Source organism: Gossypium raimondii, chromosome 5 (genome assembly GCF_025698545.1).
Source record: "Gossypium raimondii isolate GPD5lz chromosome 5, ASM2569854v1, whole genome shotgun sequence".
In the NCBI taxonomy this organism is placed as follows: domain Eukaryota; kingdom Viridiplantae; phylum Streptophyta; class Magnoliopsida; order Malvales; family Malvaceae; genus Gossypium; species Gossypium raimondii.
In genome coordinates this window covers 14,640,687-14,661,594 of record NC_068569.1, presented here as the reverse complement: position 1 = coordinate 14,661,594, position 20,908 = coordinate 14,640,687, and the positions used below count along the sequence as shown (strand labels likewise).

Genomic DNA, 20,908 nt, shown 5'->3' with positions numbered 1-20,908 from the left:
CTGAAGTTCTCTTCCGCTTGATTTGGACCTAGTTTATGATGATAAAAGCACATATGTGAACAAGCTGGCATGCATGTTAGTAATAAACATTCTTATTTATCTACTTTCAAGTTATAATCAGTATCAGATCATCAGAAGTTCGTGGAGAAATATCTACATACAACTAAATTGATTTGCTGTGGGAGGACAACAGCCTTTTCTTCATTCAAAAGCCAAAATAACAAATATATATATATATATATATATATATGGTACATTAGCTCCAGTATGGTCTTCTCTATCCATCTAACCTTCCAAAAATGGAGTTCTTTTACTTATATTATTTATTTTTCGGCAGAAGACACTCATAAACCAAGGTAACTTATATTTGCGGTACAAACAAGTATATTATTTTCATTGATGGTCAACCCTGGTCTTGAGAAGCCATTGTGGAACAATACTGATTCGAGTCCAATAAAGAAAAGCAATTTCTTCTCCAGCATTTAAGAGACGTGACTTCGGAGCAAAGAAAGGACATACTCCAACACTGCTGCATCGCATGGCAAAGTTATAGGGCCATCCTTGGGCATTCCGAACTCTTCCTCCGACAATCTTAACAGCTCTTGGAAAACCTTGGTGCGGAGATATGCCAAGGGAACAACGAAACGTCTCTTGTCCGAAGAGTAGACAACAAAATGGCCTGCTCTTGCTGGCTTGCGGTTGATAGATATGGTTCTTCTTCCAAAGCCAGCCATCGTTTTCCACTTCCTTGCGAGGGCCACCTCCAGTTTCTTCGACCTTATCATGGGAATAGTAAATAAGCACACCCTACCCTGCAGTGGCTGTCAAACTCAAAACAAGAAGTGGTCAGGTTTTTTGTGGTATCAAACTTGTAAGCAGGTTTTGATACGAACGACTGTGCCTGCCACCACGTACAGAACCAGAATCTGTACGTGTGTGTACGTATATGGTTCTTTTATAGAAATCTAAGTTTTGAGTGTCGGCAAAAGCCGTGTGCTGATTGGATAGGAAAGAAGGATATGGACGCAGGTTTGATTTGAATTTTCCTCAACATGGGGTGAGGGTCCAAGCACTCCACACGGATTTTAGTCCCTACGGGCTTCTGCTTCAAGAAATTGCGATTCTAGATGAAAATGCATTGATAAAGTACAAGTGTTATATAAAGTCTTTTGTCTTAGATAAATTGTTTTAGGAAGGGATGTTTTTTCAAGTTTGATCTAGTATCTTTAGTAAAAAGCCTCTCTCCCCTTGTAGAAACAAGTGAGACCCCAAGTTCCTGGCTTTCTTGTAACAGGTGGTATCAGAAGAAATCTGATACAGAAAGGTCGGTGTGGCTGAATAAAGTATAAAACCAACATAATTTAAACCACTACTTTAACCACATCAATGGTGAACCATATCTAATAAAACAAACTAAAATCATTAATCTATAAGATATGTTACGGGGCGAAGAGAAATGGTGGATGTCCATGTGCAAACATACCTGCAGATAATGCTTAATAATTCAGTGCTTAACTCGAGTTTTTTCGAGAAGCGTGAAGCATCATATCCAACTAACTTCCAATCATGAAACCCCAACCTTTGATCCTCCGACACAAAAAATCTACACCTTAATTATAGAACTGGCCGAAACCTAGGAGCCTGCAACGGATTCCATTACTAATTGGCCAAAATCATAACAGTTCAAAACTATCCAGATTCAGGGTATTCTCCCCTTTTTGTCCCTTTGGTTTTGGTATTATAGTAGACCTAAGCAATGTCATAACGTAATTATGCTACCTTACTTTGACAAAGTATTGGCATATGGAGCTGATTAGCAAGCATTCCTTAACGAGATATAGCAATAGCACAATTAAGAACGCTTATTTCAACCAAAAAGTAGTTGAAGAAAGTGGAAGTAGATTTTTATCAGGGAATTTGTAATCAAATACATTTGAAAAAAGTATTATATGTACACCACTTTTGTCCAAATAGAACCATATTCAAAAAATAAAACCATATGTACACTTGTGGTTAAAAAGAATAAAAAACTTATTTTAAGACATACTACTTTGACTTGAGAACAACTCTGCTCAAACCATAAAATGAATATTTCAACACATAACTGTCTAAGGTAATGATTTTGCTTTGAAACATAACAAATTTGAAGGCTTTTAGCGTATCCTTTTATAGGCCGACGACATTTTGTCTTTCGGCTGAAGAAAAGTTATAATTTATTGGGCTTGGGTTTCAATAAATTTGTTTAGCATCAGTTAGAACAGGACCCAAAAGCCCAGTACCATAAACGAGCTCAGGATTCTGTCCAGCACCTATAATAATCACGCCTTCACTTGTGCATTGATGGTCCATTTTGCATCCAACGGTTGTGATCGTTCAAATCGAAGCTACTGGCAATCTAGTGATCAACTCCACCAAGTCGAGTCGCGAGCCCCATTCCTGCTTCGAACATTTGAGACCATTTCTGGTGTTTTAGGGTTTGATCACAGTGAGAAAGACCGATGGGAGGTGGCCATGGAGGGAGCACAACTTACAAAGGTGTAACTTTGCACCACCCAAAGAGATGGCACGTCGCCACCGGCAAGGGCTTGTGCGCTGTCATGTGGTAATCTCCCCCCCCCCTTTTAGTGTGATCTAATCTGAACCTTCACTTGTCTTCTTTTGCATTAATCTGCCATTTTAAATCTGCCTTATGGAATAAAGCACGCTTAACAATAATCCCATTCCACGAACTTCGCTTTATTAGATTCAGGTTATCGAATGAATCTGTTTAGCTTTAGCAATTGGAAAATTGGGTGCAATTTTAACTAGCACAGCTGAAGAAGAAGAAGCTGTGGATATGCCTTTAGAGGGAAGAGTTAATTCCTAGAGTACAGTAAAGGCTTGAATTTGGATCAAAATCAAATTATTTGGATTCTCAGAGGGCTCTAGGTCTTAGGGTTCGCTTGTTTTCCAGGTTAGGCTTCAAACTTTTTATTTGTTTGGGTCTTACTAAGCAGAATTCGTAAACTATGCAAGGGCTATTTTAATACTTTTTTAACCATTTTTAAGAATAAAATCAAAAGCAATCTTAGTTATCATGATCCATGGCTTTTGTGATTTTGCTTCGAATAATTGCTGCTCCATCATCCTTTGGATCCATAGATAATCATAAGAAAATTCATGGCAAACATTGAAAAAGATGATACTGCAATGCCGTTGGATTTTCTGATGTTTCTCAATATCTCTGGTGTTTCAGGTTTTGGGTCCTGTACAGGGCTAAGCAGGATGGTCCCGTAGTGTTGGTAAGAAGTTTCTCCTTTCAGTTGTCTTCATAATCAGCCTTATTCACGGTAAACCTTATTTCATTCTTAAGTGGACTTTGTTTCTGGACTTGTAGGGTTGGCGACACCCTTGGGAGGGCCATGATGACCATTCTCATGGCCATGGAGACAAGCATTAGGTACTGCTTTTCTTTTTATGTGATTGCCTAGCATGACTTACCTAGTTTCCCTTTTGTGTAATTTTGCATTTATGATAGCTAAGTTTAACACAAGTGGAAGGGAGGTCATTAATTTGTTGATGCTTGAAACCTTGATTTTTTAATTTTTCAGTAATTCGAGTTTATTACTGAACTTCAAGTTGTTACATAAAGGTATATGGCCATAGATGTGCTTCAAGTCTAGAACTTGAAGGTTTAATGGTCTGTTGATATTGGCCATACGATTGATGGCATTTGCATATGCATGCACAAGAATCATCATTAAAACATGAATAGAGGAGATAAATCTCGGACTCGCATCGGCATTATTATGAGATCTTAGAACCTTGTAATGGTAATTTCTTTTGCCCCTTTTTACGTGTTTGTTGCCAATAAAAGATGTGCATATAAGTGTGTTTAGCAAGAATGAAGTATGACATGAACAAAACTTGTTCTCCATTTCAATGATCAGTGACATTGTGTTTAGCTGCAGCCTGAAGAAGCTTATCTGCTTATGGGTGCGTGGCACAGATGCTGTTCTGGAATGTCTTCTGTTTATTTTCTTCGGTGTCAATAAAGTGATGGTGAAATGGGATTGTAAGCATAATGAGATGAAAACTGAAACTTCATTTATGCATTATGGTTTTCCTGTTAAAGTGTGGATTTTTATGGCCGAATGCATTTGGTTTATTGTGCACCTCTGGTTTGGCTGAATGTAGATTTTGGCCGAATTGAAGTTTTCTTGATATTTGATCTACAGAATAATAGAAATTTGCCTGTTTGATTACCCTTTAAAAAAAAACTGTTGAAATGGGATCATGAGTCATGACCGAATATTAATAATGGAATCAACCTCATTGCATAAAGAACTTGGTAAGAAAAAAACATGGCATGATATAGGTAAGGATAGCTTTGATAAACACTTCATTTCCCCTTGCAAGAGTAAACGAGAAGTCTAGTTATTTCACTGATCCCTTAATCTTTGAAAAACGGCTCGCTTATTACGACCCACCAATATTTTTCGAGGTAAATATGACCCTAGCAACCGGAGGCTCACCATGTAAAACAAGCGAGTAATACTAGGACCACGTCTGCTCACTCCAGTGCCCAGTAAAAGGCCCTCTCTTCCAGTCTATTCAGAAATAAAAGAAAAAAATAGGAGTTCAAAGATCTCATTGTCTAAGACCAATAGAACCACAACTTTTTGCCATTAAGGGCTTGTATAATAATGCTTAAAAAAAGTATTTTTGACTCAAAAAACACTTTTAGAAGAAAAGTTGTGCTAAATAAGCTGTTTTTTGCTGAAAAGAAGTTAAAATTTTTAACTTTTTTTCTTTCAAAAGCACTTTTGGTGCTTAATTACTTTTTTACCCCTCTAATAATATACTACTTTTCATTCTTTTTTTTTCTTTGTGCTTAATTACAAATGTGTTTAAATTATTAATTAAAAATAAAAATATTTTTAAAATAATACAAATGTGTTAATATCTAAAATAATTAATATTTATTACTTAAATATTTAAAATATAGTTTATATATTCTAATTAAATTTTATAAATAATTAATATTTATTACTTAAAATATTTAAAATTTATATTTCATATATTAAAATATTAACAAGTTATAATAAAATTTTTTATATTCTTACTAAATATAATAATATTAACTAATTTGAATATTATTTAAATGCATATTTCTTACTTGATAATAACATGTCTAAAATGAATATTTTATTTCTCAAAAGTATTTTTTGACAGTAATGGTAAACACTCAAATATTAAATCAAACTTTTCAAAAGTATTTCTTAAAAGTATTTTTCCATAACACTTTTCAAAAGTATCGTTAAACTATCCCTAAGAACCGTAGAATAAGAAGCGGAACATACACAACGCATAATTAGGCTCACGCACCAAATCTGATCACTACGTTTTTTATGAAATGCCTGCTCCTATGGAACTTTAAAGTGAATGACCTCCTATCTGCTATACGTCGGGCTGGAAATTTTGCGAAATTTGCAATTAGGTCTGTATTTGTTTATTAACTAATAATAGAATTATTTAGAGTTGGTTTTAGGTTTAGTTATGCATTTGAAAAGTGTCATAAAAGATACCTTAATCTAATATGTTGAATAAAATTGTTAAATAATCTGGATTTTAATATAGTTGTTTTGGCATCGAAAGTAACATTTCAATACATGAATCCGGTGATCGCAATATTACAAATTTCATTAATGGTTTAATAGAAGGTGATCAAAACAGAACTGGTCGAAAGCATTAGTGATAAATTTGAATATTTTTATAGTTTAGAGACTGAACAGAATCACACTAATAGTTAAGTAATTAATGATGTAATCTACCCTAAAAGATATTGTTTAATTTAACTATTTGAAAATTTTTAAAAATGGTGATAAATCTTAAATACATCAAAACAAATTAATACCAATCTAGAAAAATAATACCCCACTAATAACTACCTTGAATATGTGTCCTCGTACAGGTGTTTAGCACTCCACTCCTTCACTATTAATTTCTACAACAGTGTGACTCAAATTTTATTGTCGATGTTGGTTTCTAAATTAATAATTTTGTGCTTTTAGTATACCAATTTTATCACATTTGATAAATTGTTTAAAATAAAAGCTAACATATGTCTAAAATGAGTAGTTAACATATAAAAGCCAACATCCTTATGACAAAGTTAAATCTATTATGAAAACTAAAAGCATTACAGTAAGAAGAAGAAGAGTGGACAAAGTATTAAATTTACTTGAGTAAACACCAGTACCATCAAATTTGAAGAACTGGTATTCTTACATATATGGCAAAATCCATAAATTATATTGTGTATATGTACAACTCTTGGAAATCTCTGTCTCTTGTTTTCATGACACCTCAAGGTTTGAAAGAGACTAACCATTAAGCATGCATCGTCTATACTGACCAAGATAATTATATTACCATACGATATGCTGAAGATTTGTAGACCGATAGATCACCTAAAATCCATGGATCTTCTTCCAAGACTCTTCCCCCTGCATCTTCAACTGCTTCTATTATAAACTAGTCATATCATGTATGCTAAACAAAAATAATAAAAACTATTAGTTGAATGTCAATAAACTTTTCTTCTCGGCACAGCAGTTCTATAAAGCTAAGGCTAATTATTGTAATTTTATTTTGTCCATATTTTTCATGATTTTTATTTTCTTTAAAAGAAGATAAATTAAGTTTATTTTTAGTTTTTGTTTCTAGTCATGTTGTAGTGTATATATATGAGATTTATTAATATAATGGTGCTGCCAAATCTACTAGAAAGCTTTATCATGATAGATCCGATATAATGAGGGGGAAGATAGGTAATCTCAAACTAGGTCTTTTAGCATCACTAATACGGTGAGTTTCTTGGGGATTTCGGCAATTGTTGATTGGTCAATCGATATTCATCATCATGTTGATCTGATGATAGTGGGGCTAAGATGTAAATTTTAAGATGCATCTCTGAATTATTTTAAAGTTGCAGTTTTATAATAATTTATTTTATGCGCCATATCTTTGTATTATTAGTATTAGTATTATCTTAAAAACTTGGACGTAATTAAATTGGAAACTTAAGACGTAAGAAATCTCATCCCATTTGTATGATATCCCATCCCAGATTCTATTGATAGATTATTTTCAATTCCCCGGCCCGCATTCCAATATTACGTATTATTAAAATAAAATTAAATATTTATTTTAGTGTTTGATTTATAAGGTATAATAATAAATTTAATCTTTAATTTGACAATTACTTTTTAGTTGAAGCAAACTAATCCTCAATCTTTGATTGTTATTGCGATACTACTTAGTTTTATACGTCAAAAAGCTCTTCAAAAAGTATTTCAAATTTTAAATAAAAATCTTTAACTTTTTATAAAAAGAATTAGAAATGCCTAATTTAAAAAAAATCAAAATGTTCTAACCATCACATATTCGATAATATAAGTTATATCTTCAAATCACCACAAATTAAAGATATACATTAATCAACATTTGATTAAATTCTCTCATATGGATAAAGGAGATGTAAGGAAGTGATCCAGTAAAATCTAATTTTAACAATCCATTCGAAGTTACCAAAATTCAATATTTTTATAAAATAATAAATATAATTTTAAGGATATTTTATTTTTACATACAATTTAAAAAAAAAATACATGCGCACCAAGAAATTTAAACCCAAAATTTAAAAATCTTCTAATTTCTCTCGACTTTACCATAATATATATATTACTAGTTTTGTCATTTTCTTTCCATGAGCTCATCTAGAAGTGTTTAATAATGGTCGCGTCTCATTTCAATGGAAAGTGGAAATAATAATATTAGACATTTCTATAGTCATATAGGAAATTTACTAATGAAAATAAATAGGTTACTTTATTTCGCATAAAAAAGAAATAGTTTTTTAGTAAATGGTTGGCCGGCCAAGATTTCTCATCCCTCTTATCTCTAATCCCTCATCTAAGCTTTTCCTATATGATAATAAATTTAGGTATATATACATACATCATGAAGTGAACCTTGATATCAGCATAGGACTTAACATTCATAACCTTTTCATTTTTAAATGCCACAAATTTAGGTTTATTAAAGATTTAACAATTATACATTATATAGTGTGATATCTCATTAATGTACTAAATAAATGCTTTCAGTAGGACTTATATTAAACAAAGGTATGAATATCCTCACATTCTTATATTTCTAATAAATAATCTATACACTTATCATGGGTTGAACCAGTCGGTGCAAAATTTTAGGTCTGGGTTTGACTCATCTTGAATAATAGGCTTAAAATTTTGCCCAAGTCCAACCTAGATTAAAAATGTTAAACCAGAGTCTGACTCGACCCACCTGTATTAATTTTTTTATATAAAAATAAATTTTAAAAATATAATACATCAAATACATTAAAAACATAAAAACAAATGTTTCTCAACAAATTGAAAATAAATTAAAAAAGATATTTATACTTAAATAACATTAAGATAGTTGCAACTTAACAAACAAATGCATCTAAAATAGTAGTAAAAATAAAAACAAAACAAGAGTTACACAAATATTCAAACAATAACAATAAAACAATATCAATATAATAGCAAAATAGCAGCAAGCAACAGTATAAAAAAAATTTAGGCTGATTCGGGCCGAGTCCAAGCCAAAATTTTTTTTACCCAAGGCTCGACCCATTTAAAAAATAGGCCTTATTTTTGTCAAAGCTTATTTTTTGGGCCTATATTTTTGTCCAAATCCTTTTACTTTTCCGGCGAACTTCAGGCTTGGGTAGGTAACTCAACCCATGATCAGGTCTAATTATCTATGTAATATGAATAATTTATTAATTAATTTTAAAGATGGAAGTTAGAGGCGGTTCACCCAATGAGAACAAAAAGACACAAGGTGAAGATGGAGGAATTGAAAAGAAATGTTTGATTTTGACATAGGATGGAGGAGGAAGAGAGAAGATTTTGGTTGAAGGAGAGATATATGAGTTTACGTTGTAGAACATGTGTTGTTTTCTAATAGGTTGACCCATTGCTTATAGGCTCTTTTGTTGGGTCGATAATGTGACATGAGGTGATCAAGTTGCACGATATGTTAGTGACAAATTATAAATATTTTGTCAAGATAGTCAAATTGTTAGAAGTGATTGCTTGCATATTCCTTATAGCCCGGTGGAATAGTCCTCATGGTGAAAGAGAAGATCACTTGCATTCATGACCAAATGGTGGAGCTGATAGATCTAGTAGAATCTCGTAACGAGGCTATCTCTAGCGAAGGTGTCTCTAATGGTAGGCCATGTATATGTAACACCTTATTTAATCAATTACTTCAAAAAAGTTAGTGGTTAATTAAAAAGTTGTTTGTGTGTTAAGAAAAATTCTAAAAACTTTTTTCTTTTTTTCTCCAAGATATTTATTTTCTATATTTTGTTTTGCTCAACAGTGGTGCTAGCCTTCAGGCTGGTTATCACCCGCCTTTTTCTTCTCCCATCAACTTTTCTTTCTTTATTCTTCTTATTCACTACACATGTCTTCTCTCTTTTCAATTTGCAGATCTATTTTGTGGGTATCTTTGTTGTCTTCACAAGTTGTGATGGACAAGTGACGGTACCTGTCTTTCGCTAAAACTCCACCGGCCACCAGTAGTTTTTCTTGAAAAGTTGGTGACTTTTCGTCAACTTCTTAATCTGTTTTTGTTTTGAGAGTATTTTAGAACAATAAATTATTTCATGTGTCGATTTAGACCCGTGTTGTCTTAAATTTTATATGTTTTTTGTTTGTTTTTCCATTGTTTAATAAGTCTTCAATTTTAGAAATTTTTATCTGCTCTTGTAGCACGTTTTTTAGTCTTGCTTATGCACGTAATAGTAGTTTTACAAGTGATTTTAGGGATAATTTTATTGTCGTCCTCTCTAGTTTCGTGAATGCTTGATTCTTTTGTCAATTTTTGCTCAACGTTTTGGACCATCCGGGCCTGATTTCCTTATCGTATTAAGTGTTTGCAATCACTTCAGATATGTCGTGCTTGAGTTATGGCAAAGCCAATTGTCAACGTGTCATAATGTTCTATTGATGCTGAGGCTAAAATCTTTGTTATGTTGTTGGAGTTTGTCTTTACCATCTACGATAAATGTTTATTATTTTTTTCTCTGTATGTTGTGTTCATCAAACGAATTAATTTACCTTTCAAAACAAAAGCTGTTTGTGAAATCATTATTATTTTATTCAAATAAATAGTAAATATGTAATGATAATATTTGTAATTTGAGATAAGTCAAGTTGGAACCCTAAATGCTTTAATTATATAAATAATAATTTGCGAGTGATAGACTTTGACTTGCGAAGTTTATGTCACTTGTCACACGTATGAAAGGTCATCCCCAATGATAATGATCTCCTGTATGCCTGCATGTACCACCAACTCAACATGCAAAGCCAAGGGTTTTGGGGCAAAGGGCTTCCATTACCGTTGATTTATTGACTGATGTCACTGTTTTGGATTTTGAATCTCTTATTCGTTACTTTTTCAACCTTGCCATGGCTTTTCTGACTCAGAATTTCCTCGTCTTTTTCTTCTTTTTGTCTTTACCATTTTTTCCTCCTTTTCGGCAATGCCATTTTCAATCTTAACTTTTTTTCTTTTACTACCATTTATATAAGTGCGTCCCATTCCCCCTCTACTTCCTCAAAAGCAAAAGTACATTAAAAAAAATGCAGGTCCTGATTGATTTGAGGTATACATTCCCTCCACTGCTGAATCTGATATGGTTTTTTCTATTTGTAGCATCCCAAAATGAACCTTCATTTGATCTACTTGCTGGTGCCCTCATTGGCCAACAGGTTTCAACCATGATGCTTGGGTTCTTAGCCTTGTTTGTTGCCATTATATTAATGGTAATCTTCCTCTTCTTCTCTGTTGAATTCCCTCTCACTCCCCATCCTATTAGCTTGAAAGCTCGAGGTATCTCCATTGCCTTGTTCATTTCACTCCTTGCCTCCATCTTTTTTCCCCCTTCAAGCTTCTGGGTTACCTATTTATTCATCATTCTCACAGTTCCTTGGCACAACCGACTGTTCCATCAATTTATACGCTTTATTCGATACTTTTCTCTCACAATTCAATCCATTCCCACCATCGTTATCTACACTACGCAGAATAACGTCCATGAAAACCCAGCACAAGCTCCTCCTCCTCCTCCTCAGGTCCTTGAGCTCGAAGTTTGAACTGTAGCAATTGAAGGGGAATGTTAGCCCTTAAGGGGGCACGTAAAGTTCTCAACTTCACTGCATGTAGTTGATAAAAGAATGATTAAGAAATAATAAAACACTAGGCATATATATACCAAGCAAAAGGAATCACGCTATTGTTTCTTTTTTCTGTTTTGGAAGCTTTTTCATCCCTACAAACCTTTGGATGTATGTATTATAGATACTTGTGGAATCTTTGGCAGCCACCAGGAATTCTTTTTATATATTATGAATTTGTATTATATATGATGTCTAATAATAAGTAATAATAATTGTGGGTCTTGGCCGAAATAATACAATTGAGATTATGAGAGTGTAAATATAAAGAGGAATACAAATACTATGCGCGAGTTCTTTCATTGAATTATTCTAATTTAGATCTAAATATATTTCGATTATTAGTCTAATTCTAATAGTGCTGATTCATTCAAATTATAGTTATATATTCTAACATATATTATTTGTGGTCGTACATGTATCAAATATTTACCTAAATAGGCTTAAATTGAGCCTCAAACATTTTGATGAATCCAAATTTACACATTGATTTCATAATTGGAACTTATAGATTGAGTGAAGAACTAGTTGAGGTATTGGTCTAGAGAGAGAATTGAATCAATTGATCTATAAATCGATACGAAGTGGTTGAATCAACAATTGAACAAATTTATTTAAATCAAAATTTAAACCCTAATTTTTGAAACATAAATTTTAAAATTCAATTTAAAAGCCCACCGTTTTAAAAGAGTTATGGATGATTCATACATCCACTCTCGAGTTGATTGAGCATTCATATCCGATCTACTCAAAAGTATATGTATTATTTTTGTAACACCGTTAACCCGTCTCTATCGTCAGATTAGAGTCATGAAGCATTACCGTACAAATCAGCACATTTATCTTCAAAATAGAAACGATTATGCAACTTAACATAATCATAGTAAAAATACTCTTACGGGGGCCCTAAACCAAGCTTTTGGGGTCCTAAAAATAATTTGAGAATAATCAGAGATCAATTTGAAACAAAACAGAAAATTTTGGAAAAATCTTGAAAACAGGAAAATAGGGGTCACATGGCTGTGTGGCCAGGCTGTGTGACATAGCCCAGACTGTGTGTCCACCCGTGTGGGTATTCGAAATAGGGTCACACGGCCGTGTCGTAGGCTGTATGTCAGATCGTGTGTGCATTTGATGTTGAGTCACACGGCCGTGTCTCAGACCGTGTAGCATACTGACTTGAAACATACGACCATGTGTGCACACGGTCGTGTAATAGCCAGTGTCTCAGGCCGTGTGCAACATAATTTTCCCCTAAAACAAGCCAAAACATTAACCTTTTCTTGCACAACAAACCATACCATTTCCAATCACTTTCACATGACCAAAACGCTTTACAACATACCAAAAACATACCAAAATCAACCAACTTAGGTGCCTAGCTAATATACGTTCAATTGACACCACAATTTAACACATCAACTTGACTCAAATTAACATTTCAAGTTCATTCATTAAGCATAAATCATATATACCAAATAACTGTTTAAAAGCACTGTTCAACCATTTCATTCACACTTCAATGAACCAATAACCATTTAACTCTCAAAGCATTCACAAGTAACCAAAACACATACTTACATATATACGATTATAAGCCAACATCAAGGCATATAGGCATGTAAACTTAAACCACATCGTATTGGTACATAGCATAAAAACTCTTATTACATGCCATTTATAACCGTTAACCAAAACAACCAAAACTACCAATATGACGAATGAATAGTGTGATAGTGCTCCAATGAGATTCTAATCGATTGAGCTTTCGTAAGCTCATATAAAGGAAACTTAAACTTACCGAACACATTATGGTAAACCAAGCATAGTTTCATTATGTCATAAGAAAAAATTCTTTTCCTATACACACCACCTCACAAGGTTAGTAGGTGAAACATTACATGTAAATCCAACCAAATCATGACATATTTTATAATAAGCATTTCAATATGCTATTCAATAAACAATCACTTTTCATTTCAAGTACACATATCAATATAATCTTTATCATCTTTCAAAACCATGAATTATTTTACATATTCATGTTCTCTTTTAAAGCTTTAATTACCCGTTGAACCAAATGAAACAACATCGAATACTCGGAAAAACTCATATACCATTTAATCATCTAAACACACCACAAACATAACTAGATAACATATTTATAGACATATGAAACATATAATTACACCAAGGTATTAATATTCATTATCAAACTATACTAATCAAAACATTCATCTCATATTCATACTTATAATACATATCTCACTTGAAACATGTTATCTGAATAGCGAATGGTTAAAGAATGAGATATCAACTTTTCATTGCTATCTTTTTTGACATTTTCATTCGATATTGTAACACCCCAAACCTGGTCTAAACGTTATGACCGAATCTGGCGATGTCACATTGTAACACCCCTAACCCGTATTCGACGCCGGAATAGGGTACGAGGCATTACTAGAAGACATACATTTGCATACATATTAAACCGAGTTACAAAATTTCATCCGAATTAAAACTTTTAAATTATTAACGTGCTTTATTTCCATATCCTCAAAATATTATATTCATAACAAATAGGGCCTACGAGACCCGATATTTACTCATGTAATTCAAAGCTTTATTTCCATTTCATTCAATTCACAATTTCTCATGTTCACAATTCAAATCAATTTCTCAATCCAATATATATATTTCAATCATCTAATAATACAATTCAAGTTACGCGAACTTACCAGGCTAAATTGCAGAAATACCAAAATTTAGGGACATTTTTACCAATTTACCCTTAAAATATTATTTTATTCAATTTAGTCCTTGAACCTAAAACATACAAATTGGTCATTTTAATGAGAATTCATGCTAGTTGAATAATAATTTATTCTCCTCCTCCTCCTCTCCATTCCACATCCTTAATGTATAATATGCTTATATGTCACATTATCTATAATTCCACCATTTATTTATATATTAATTCAAAGCTGTCCACTTGAGTCATAGTCACTAAATTGTTTATATCTTGAGATACGGAACTCCAAATTAATATCCGCTAAATTCATATGAAACTAGACTTACATATCTTCTTACCATAAGATTTTCAGAATTTTTGGTTTAGCCAATAAGTACAGTTTATTCTTTAAAGTTTCCCATATTTCACTGTTTGACAATTCTGACCCCTCTTAACTAAAAATTAATTATCTCTTTGTAAAGAATTTGGATGATGTTTCAGTTTGTTTTTATTGAAAATAGACTGATTCAGGATTTTAAAAATATAAATTTAAGTCTCTAATTATTTTTATTCAATTTTTTATGATTTTCCAAAGTCAGAATAGGGGAACCCGAATTCATTCTGACCTTGTCTCACAAAATTTATTATATCTCATGATTTACAATTCCATTACTTACACCGTTTCTTCTATGAGAAACTAGACTTAATAAGCTTTAATTCCATATTTTTTTAATCCTCTAATTCGATTTCCACAACTTATGGTGATTTTTCAAATTTAACCTACTGTTGTTGTCCAAAACTGTTTTAGTACAAGATGTTGATTACTAAGTTTATAACTCCTGAATTCCCTTTCTCTATAATATTTCCCATCATTTTCAGTTACTTCCCTTCACTACTATATCAATAACATAAGACTTTATTTAAGAAAACTCTACTATAACATCATTTCCATGCTTTTTCAACAATAACAAACTTAAAAATATATTGAAATCTTGATGTTCTTACCTTGTGCTATTGATTTCAATCTTTAACTTGATTTTCTCTCTTCTCCAGCTTCTATTTCTTGAATCTAACTTGACATTCTAGCTCCCCATTGTCTCCTTATTATTTTTCTCTCTTGGAAGCTATAGAAATTCTTTTGATTTCTAGGTGAAAATAGTGAATTTTTGGTGAAAGGACCAAATTGTAAAGAAAGCAAAACTTTCTTTCTTCTCTTCTCTTCTAACGTTGGTTGTATGGAAAGATGATAATTTTTTCATCTCTTTCCTCCCTTTTATATTAATCATTTAATAATAAAATAATACTAAAATCTTAATAAAATATTAATTAAATAACATTTATCTAATTAAGTAATTAAAAATATCACAAACATCATCATTACCTTCTAAAATTCTCTCGTTCTCTATTTGACCATTTTACCCTTTATAATCTTTTGAAATTCCATCCTTGAGTCATCACTTAATTTGGTAAAATCGCAATTTAATCCCTCAAAATTCTTCACCTTTTCAATTTGGTCCTAATTCATCCATTTTCCTTAGTTTCTAGATTATTCCACCCTTAAAATATTTATACTATTGGCCCTTCAACTTTTTTGTATTTATACTTTAACCCCTCAAATTTTGAGTATTTACTCTTAGGCAACAAAACTTTTTTCACTTTTACAATTTAATCCTTTCTTGAATTAATATGTCATAATATACTTCTCAATGTTGACATAACTCAATATTACCCTTTTTATCACTTTATTTCCTTATTTTACTATATCAAGGATATTATCTTACTTTCTTACTGTAGTAATTTTCGGGGTATTGCAGATATCCTTTTCGAATACATCCTTTTCTGATGACTTCCCTTACAACCTTTTCATAGATTCGAACATACCAGATGTAATGCCATAGTGTCTTTCAACCATTGTCTTTTCCTTTTTGAGTATAATATCATGATGTATTTCAATCGCAGTTCTTTCTTTTTTTTTTCAAATCAAAACAATCTTATCATCAATATATAAATACTTATATAAAGATATCAATTAATTTTATAAATTCAAATGTAATGTTTTAAAATGAAATGCGAACTTACCTCGACTAAAACGGTTACAAAAATAAAGTCGATGATTAATTCGATACTTTTTATTTTTTCTCGATTGCATTTCTTGATCTAGATAGTAATATCTCATTCAATAACACTTAAATAATCTGTTTAATACAATTAAGTCATTCGATATTTTAAATAGTTTAAAAACCCAATTAAGCATTAAGCGTTTTCTCTTGGGAATAAAAATCTGCTGCCTCGTGCCTTCTTTCCCATCTCATAAGTGGGCAATATGCAAAATTATTATTGTTTGTTTCTTACTTTTAATGATGGTTATTATTGTCCACTTAAGTGATGAAATGGAAAAGGAGGCATTCATTGCTTTACAACAAGGCGGTTTTTTTATCATGCATGCGTGACGGCGAAATGCACAACATGACTGTGTTCAAAACCACGATTCCGTTTTCTTAATGGTAATTCCAAAATATTTGATTAAATACTTTCAAACCATTGAACTAATTAAATAGGTTAGTAACCAATTAAATATATTTAGGGAAACTGGGTTAAACTCTTTAATTTCCACCAATATGTTTTTCTAATTAATTAAAGAAAATGTATTTATTTCATAATTACTGAAAAATCTTACTTTTTCATTTTATATTTTGAATTAACTAATTTCATGATTTTATATTTTGGAATAAATTGCTTTCTGGGTTACCATGGAAAAGTAATATGCATTAACTTTAGTAATTAGAACATAACAACATTATCTTTATTTAATCACCTTTTTTTTAATTTCTATGTTGGGTGATGTGGAAACTGTTAACTGCCACGTTAGCGCAATAGTTAGTCACCAAGGATCAAACTTTGTCAGCTATGGTGGGTCCAAAAGCCATGAAAATAAGAATATTCATGGCAAACATTGAAAAAGATGATACTGCAATGCTGGTGGATTTTCTGATGTTTCTCAATATCTCTGGTGTTTCAGGTTTTGGGTCCTGTACAGGGCTAAGCAGGATGGTCCCGTAGTGTTGGTAAGAAGTTTCTCCTTTCAGTTGTCTTCATAATCAGCCTTATTCACAGTAACCTTATTTCATTCTTAAGTGGACTTTGTTTCTGGACTTGTAGGGTTGGCGACACCCTTGGGAGGGCCGTGATGACCATTCTCATGGCCATGGAGACAAGCATTAGGTACTGCTTTTCTTTTTATGTGATTGCCTAGCATGCCTTACTTAGTTTCCCTTTTGTGTAATTTTGCATTTATGATAGCTAAGTTTAACACAAGTGGAAGGGAGGTCATTAATTTGTTGATGCTTGAAACCTTGATTTTTTAATTTTTCAGTAATTCGAGTTTATTACTGAACTTCAAGTTGTTACATAAAGGTATATGGCCATAGATGTCTTGAAGGTTTAATGGTCTGTTGATATTGGCCATACGATTGATGACATTTGCATATGCATGCACAAGAATCATCATTAAAACATGAATAGAGAAGAGATAAATCTCGTACTCGCATCGGCATTATTATGAGATCTTAGAACCTTTTAATGGTAATTTCTTTTGCCCCTTTTTATGTGTTTGTTGCCAATAAAAGATGTACATATAAGTGTGTTTAGCAAGAATGAAGTATGACATGAACAAAACTTGTTCTCCATTTCAATGATCAGTGACATTGTGTTTAGCTGCAGCCTGAAGAAGCTTATCTGCTTATGGGTGCGTAGCACAGATGCTGTTCTGGAATGTCTTCTGTTTATTTTCTTCGGTGTCAATAAAGTGATGGTGAAATGGGATTGTAAGCATAATGAGACGAAAACTGAAACTTCATTTATGCATTATGGTTTTCCTGTTAAAGTGTGGATTTTTATGGCCGAATGCATTTGGTTTATTGTGCACCTCTGGTTTGGCTGAATGTAGATTTTGGCCGAATTGAAGTTTTCTTGATATTTGGTCTACAGAATAATAGAAATTTGCCTGTTTGATTACCCTTTAAAAAAAAAAAACTGTTGAAATGGGATCATGACCGAATATTAATAATGGAATCAACCTCATTGCATAAAGAACTTGGTAAGAAAAAAACATGGCATGGTATAGGTAAGGATAGCTTTGATAAACACTTCATTTCCGCTTGCAAGAGTAAACGAGAAGTCTAGTTATTTAACTGATCCCTTAATCTTTGAAAAACGGGACCCACCAATATTTTTCGAGGTAAATATGACCCGAGCAACCGGAGCCTCACCATATAAAACAAGCGAGTAATACTAGGATCACGTCTGCTCACTCTAGTGCCCTGTTAAAGGCCCTCTCTTTGAGTCATATTCAGAAATAAAAGAAAATAAATATGAGTTCAAAGGATCTCATTGTCTAAGATCTGGGTTACCATGGAAAAGTAATATGCATTAACTTTAGTAATTAGAACATAACAACATTATCTTTATTTAATCACCTTTTTTTAATTTCTATGTTGGGTGATGTGGAAACTGTTAACTGCCACGTTAGCGCAATAGTTAGTCACCAAGGATCAAACTTTGTCAGCTATGGTGGGTCCAAAAGCCATGAAAATAAGAATATTCATGGCAAACATTGAAAAAGATGATACTGCAATGCTGGTGGATTTTCTGATGTTTCTCAATATCTCTGGTGTTTCAGGTTTTGGGTCCTGTACAGGGCTAAGCAGGATGGTCCCGTAGTGTTGGTAAGAAGTTTCTCCTTTCAGTTGTCTTCATAATCAGCCTTATTCACAGTAACCTTATTTCATTCTTAAGTGGACTTTGTTTCTGGACTTGTAGGGTTGGCGACACCCTTGGGAGGGCCGTGATGACCATTCTCATGGCCATGGAGACAAGCATTAGGTACTGCTTTTCTTTTTATGTGATTGCCTAGCATGCCTTACTTAGTTTCCCTTTTGTGTAATTTTGCATTTATGATAGCTAAGTTTAACACAAGTGGAAGGGAGGTCATTAATTTGTTGATGCTTGAAACCTTGATTTTTTAATTTTTCAGTAATTCGAGTTTATTACTGAACTTCAAGTTGTTACATAAAGGTATATGGCCATAGATGTCTTGAAGGTTTAATGGTCTGTTGATATTGGCCATACGATTGATGACATTTGCATATGCATGCACAAGAATCATCATTAAAACATGAATAGAGAAGAGATAAATCTCGTACTCGCATCGGCATTATTATGAGATCTTAGAACCTTTTAATGGTAATTTCTTTTGCCCTTTTTATGTGTTTGTTGCCAATAAAAGATGTACATATAAGTGTGTTTAGCAAGAATGAAGTATGACATGAACAAAACTTGTTCTCCATTTCAATGATCAGTGACATTGTGTTTAGCTGCAGCCTGAAGAAGCTTATCTGCTTATGGGTGCGTAGCACAGATGCTGTTCTGGAATGTCTTCTGTTTATTTTCTTCGGTGTCAATAAAGTGATGGTGAAATGGGATTGTAAGCATAATGAGACGAAAACTGAAACTTCATTTATGCATTATGGTTTTCCTGTTAAAGTGTGGATTTTATGGCCGAATGCATTTGGTTTATTGTGCACCTCTGGTTTGGCTGAATGTAGATTTTGGCCGAATTGAAGTTTTCTTGATATTTGGTCTACAGAATAATAGAAATTTGCCTGTTTGATTACCCTTTAAAAAAAAAAAACTGTTGAAATGGGATCATGACCGAATATTAATAATGGAATCAACCTCATTGCATAAAGAACTTGGTAAGAAAAAACATGGCATGGTATAGGTAAGGATAGCTTTGATAAACACTTCATTTCCGCTTGCAAGAGTAAACGAGAAGTCTAGTTATTTAACTGATCCCTTAATCTTTGAAAAACGGGACCCACCAATATTTTTCGAGGTAAATATGACCCGAGCAACCGGAGCCTCACCATATAAAACAAGCGAGTAATACTAGGATCACGTCTGCTCACTCTAGTGCCCTGTTAAAGGCCCTCTCTTTGAGTCATATTCAGAAATAAAAGAAAATAAATATGAGTTCAAAGGATCTCATTGTCTAAGACCAATAGAACCACAACTTTTGCCATTAAGAACCGCAGAATAAGAAGCCGAACATACACAACCCATAATTAGGCTCAAGCACCAAATCTGATCACTATGTTCTTACTTTATGAAATGTCTGCTCCTATCGAACTTTAAAGTGAATGACCTATTTGCTATACGTTTATTCTTTAGAGTGCAGCACTTCATAAGCTACCCACATATCAATACAATTCCCCACAAAACCTTTAAACCCATTTACCAAGACGATTTTGTAAAAATTTAACAAAACTAACTAAAAACGCTCCATTTGCTTACTTTAAGAAGAAGAAAAAAAGGGAGTATAATAATTTTCCAACTTATCAATTAAAAATGGTACGTTTTCTATTCGATAATATGAGCTTTTCAGTATTTTCTTTGAGTGTGAGAAGATTCATTGACATTAAATTTTTCACAAACTTTGAAAAATATTTTGTAGAAAGTGTTAATATAAAATTAAATATAATGTTTTGGTTAGAAGTTGAAGTTGAATATTTAAATTTGTAACAATACGTAAGATGTTATTAATTTTATATAAAATATTAAAATGACAAAAAATATCATCATAATAATTTAACATACTTTATAAACTTAATTATTTTTTAGATAATTTCTCAACTACTTTAATGCTTGATTATGAAAATATTTTAAATAATTAAAGGATAATTGCAACCCAAGTGTATTATATGTTGTAAGCTTGTACTGCTAACCCAAAGTAAACACTACATAACTGATAACGCAGGGTAAACAATGTTTCCTCTCGTAAAATACATAAGATTTTAAATTAGGCGAGTGGTTATCA

At 32.5% G+C, this 20,908-nt stretch overlaps 1 protein-coding gene across 6 annotated transcripts; it reads left to right on the top strand.

Annotated features, from left to right (window-relative positions):
* Positions 1 to 2,338: 2,338 nt before the first annotated feature.
* Positions 2,339 to 19,543, top strand: LOC105769997 (NADH dehydrogenase [ubiquinone] 1 beta subcomplex subunit 2). Of its 6 annotated transcripts, none has more exons than XM_052631592.1 (4): positions 2,339 to 2,602; positions 3,236 to 3,281; positions 3,377 to 3,439; positions 19,407 to 19,543. In XM_052631592.1, exons 1-3 carry the CDS (start codon positions 2,499 to 2,501, stop codon positions 3,437 to 3,439), a joined length of 213 nt encoding a protein of 70 aa, XP_052487552.1. In that variant the 5' UTR covers positions 2,339 to 2,498; the 3' UTR covers positions 19,407 to 19,543. The 6 variants fall into 6 exon arrangements, with proteins under 6 accessions (XP_052487552.1, XP_052487550.1, XP_052487549.1 ...); XM_052631590.1 differs by having other exon boundaries at positions 19,413 to 19,542; XM_052631589.1 differs by lacking the exon at positions 19,407 to 19,543 and adding an exon at positions 17,755 to 18,007.
* The last annotated feature ends 1,365 nt before the right edge of the window (positions 19,544 to 20,908 follow it).

Coding starts and splice junctions, on each gene's coding strand:
- LOC105769997 (XM_052631592.1), top strand. CDS start 2,499: ATGGGAGGTGGCCATGGAGGGAGCACAACTTACAAAGGTGTAACTTTG. Junction 2,603..3,235: donor GGCTTGTGCGCTGTCATGTG/GTAATCTCCCCC, acceptor CTGGTGTTTCAG/GTTTTGGGTCCTGTACAGGG. Junction 3,282..3,376: donor AGGATGGTCCCGTAGTGTTG/GTAAGAAGTTTC, acceptor CTGGACTTGTAG/GGTTGGCGACACCCTTGGGA.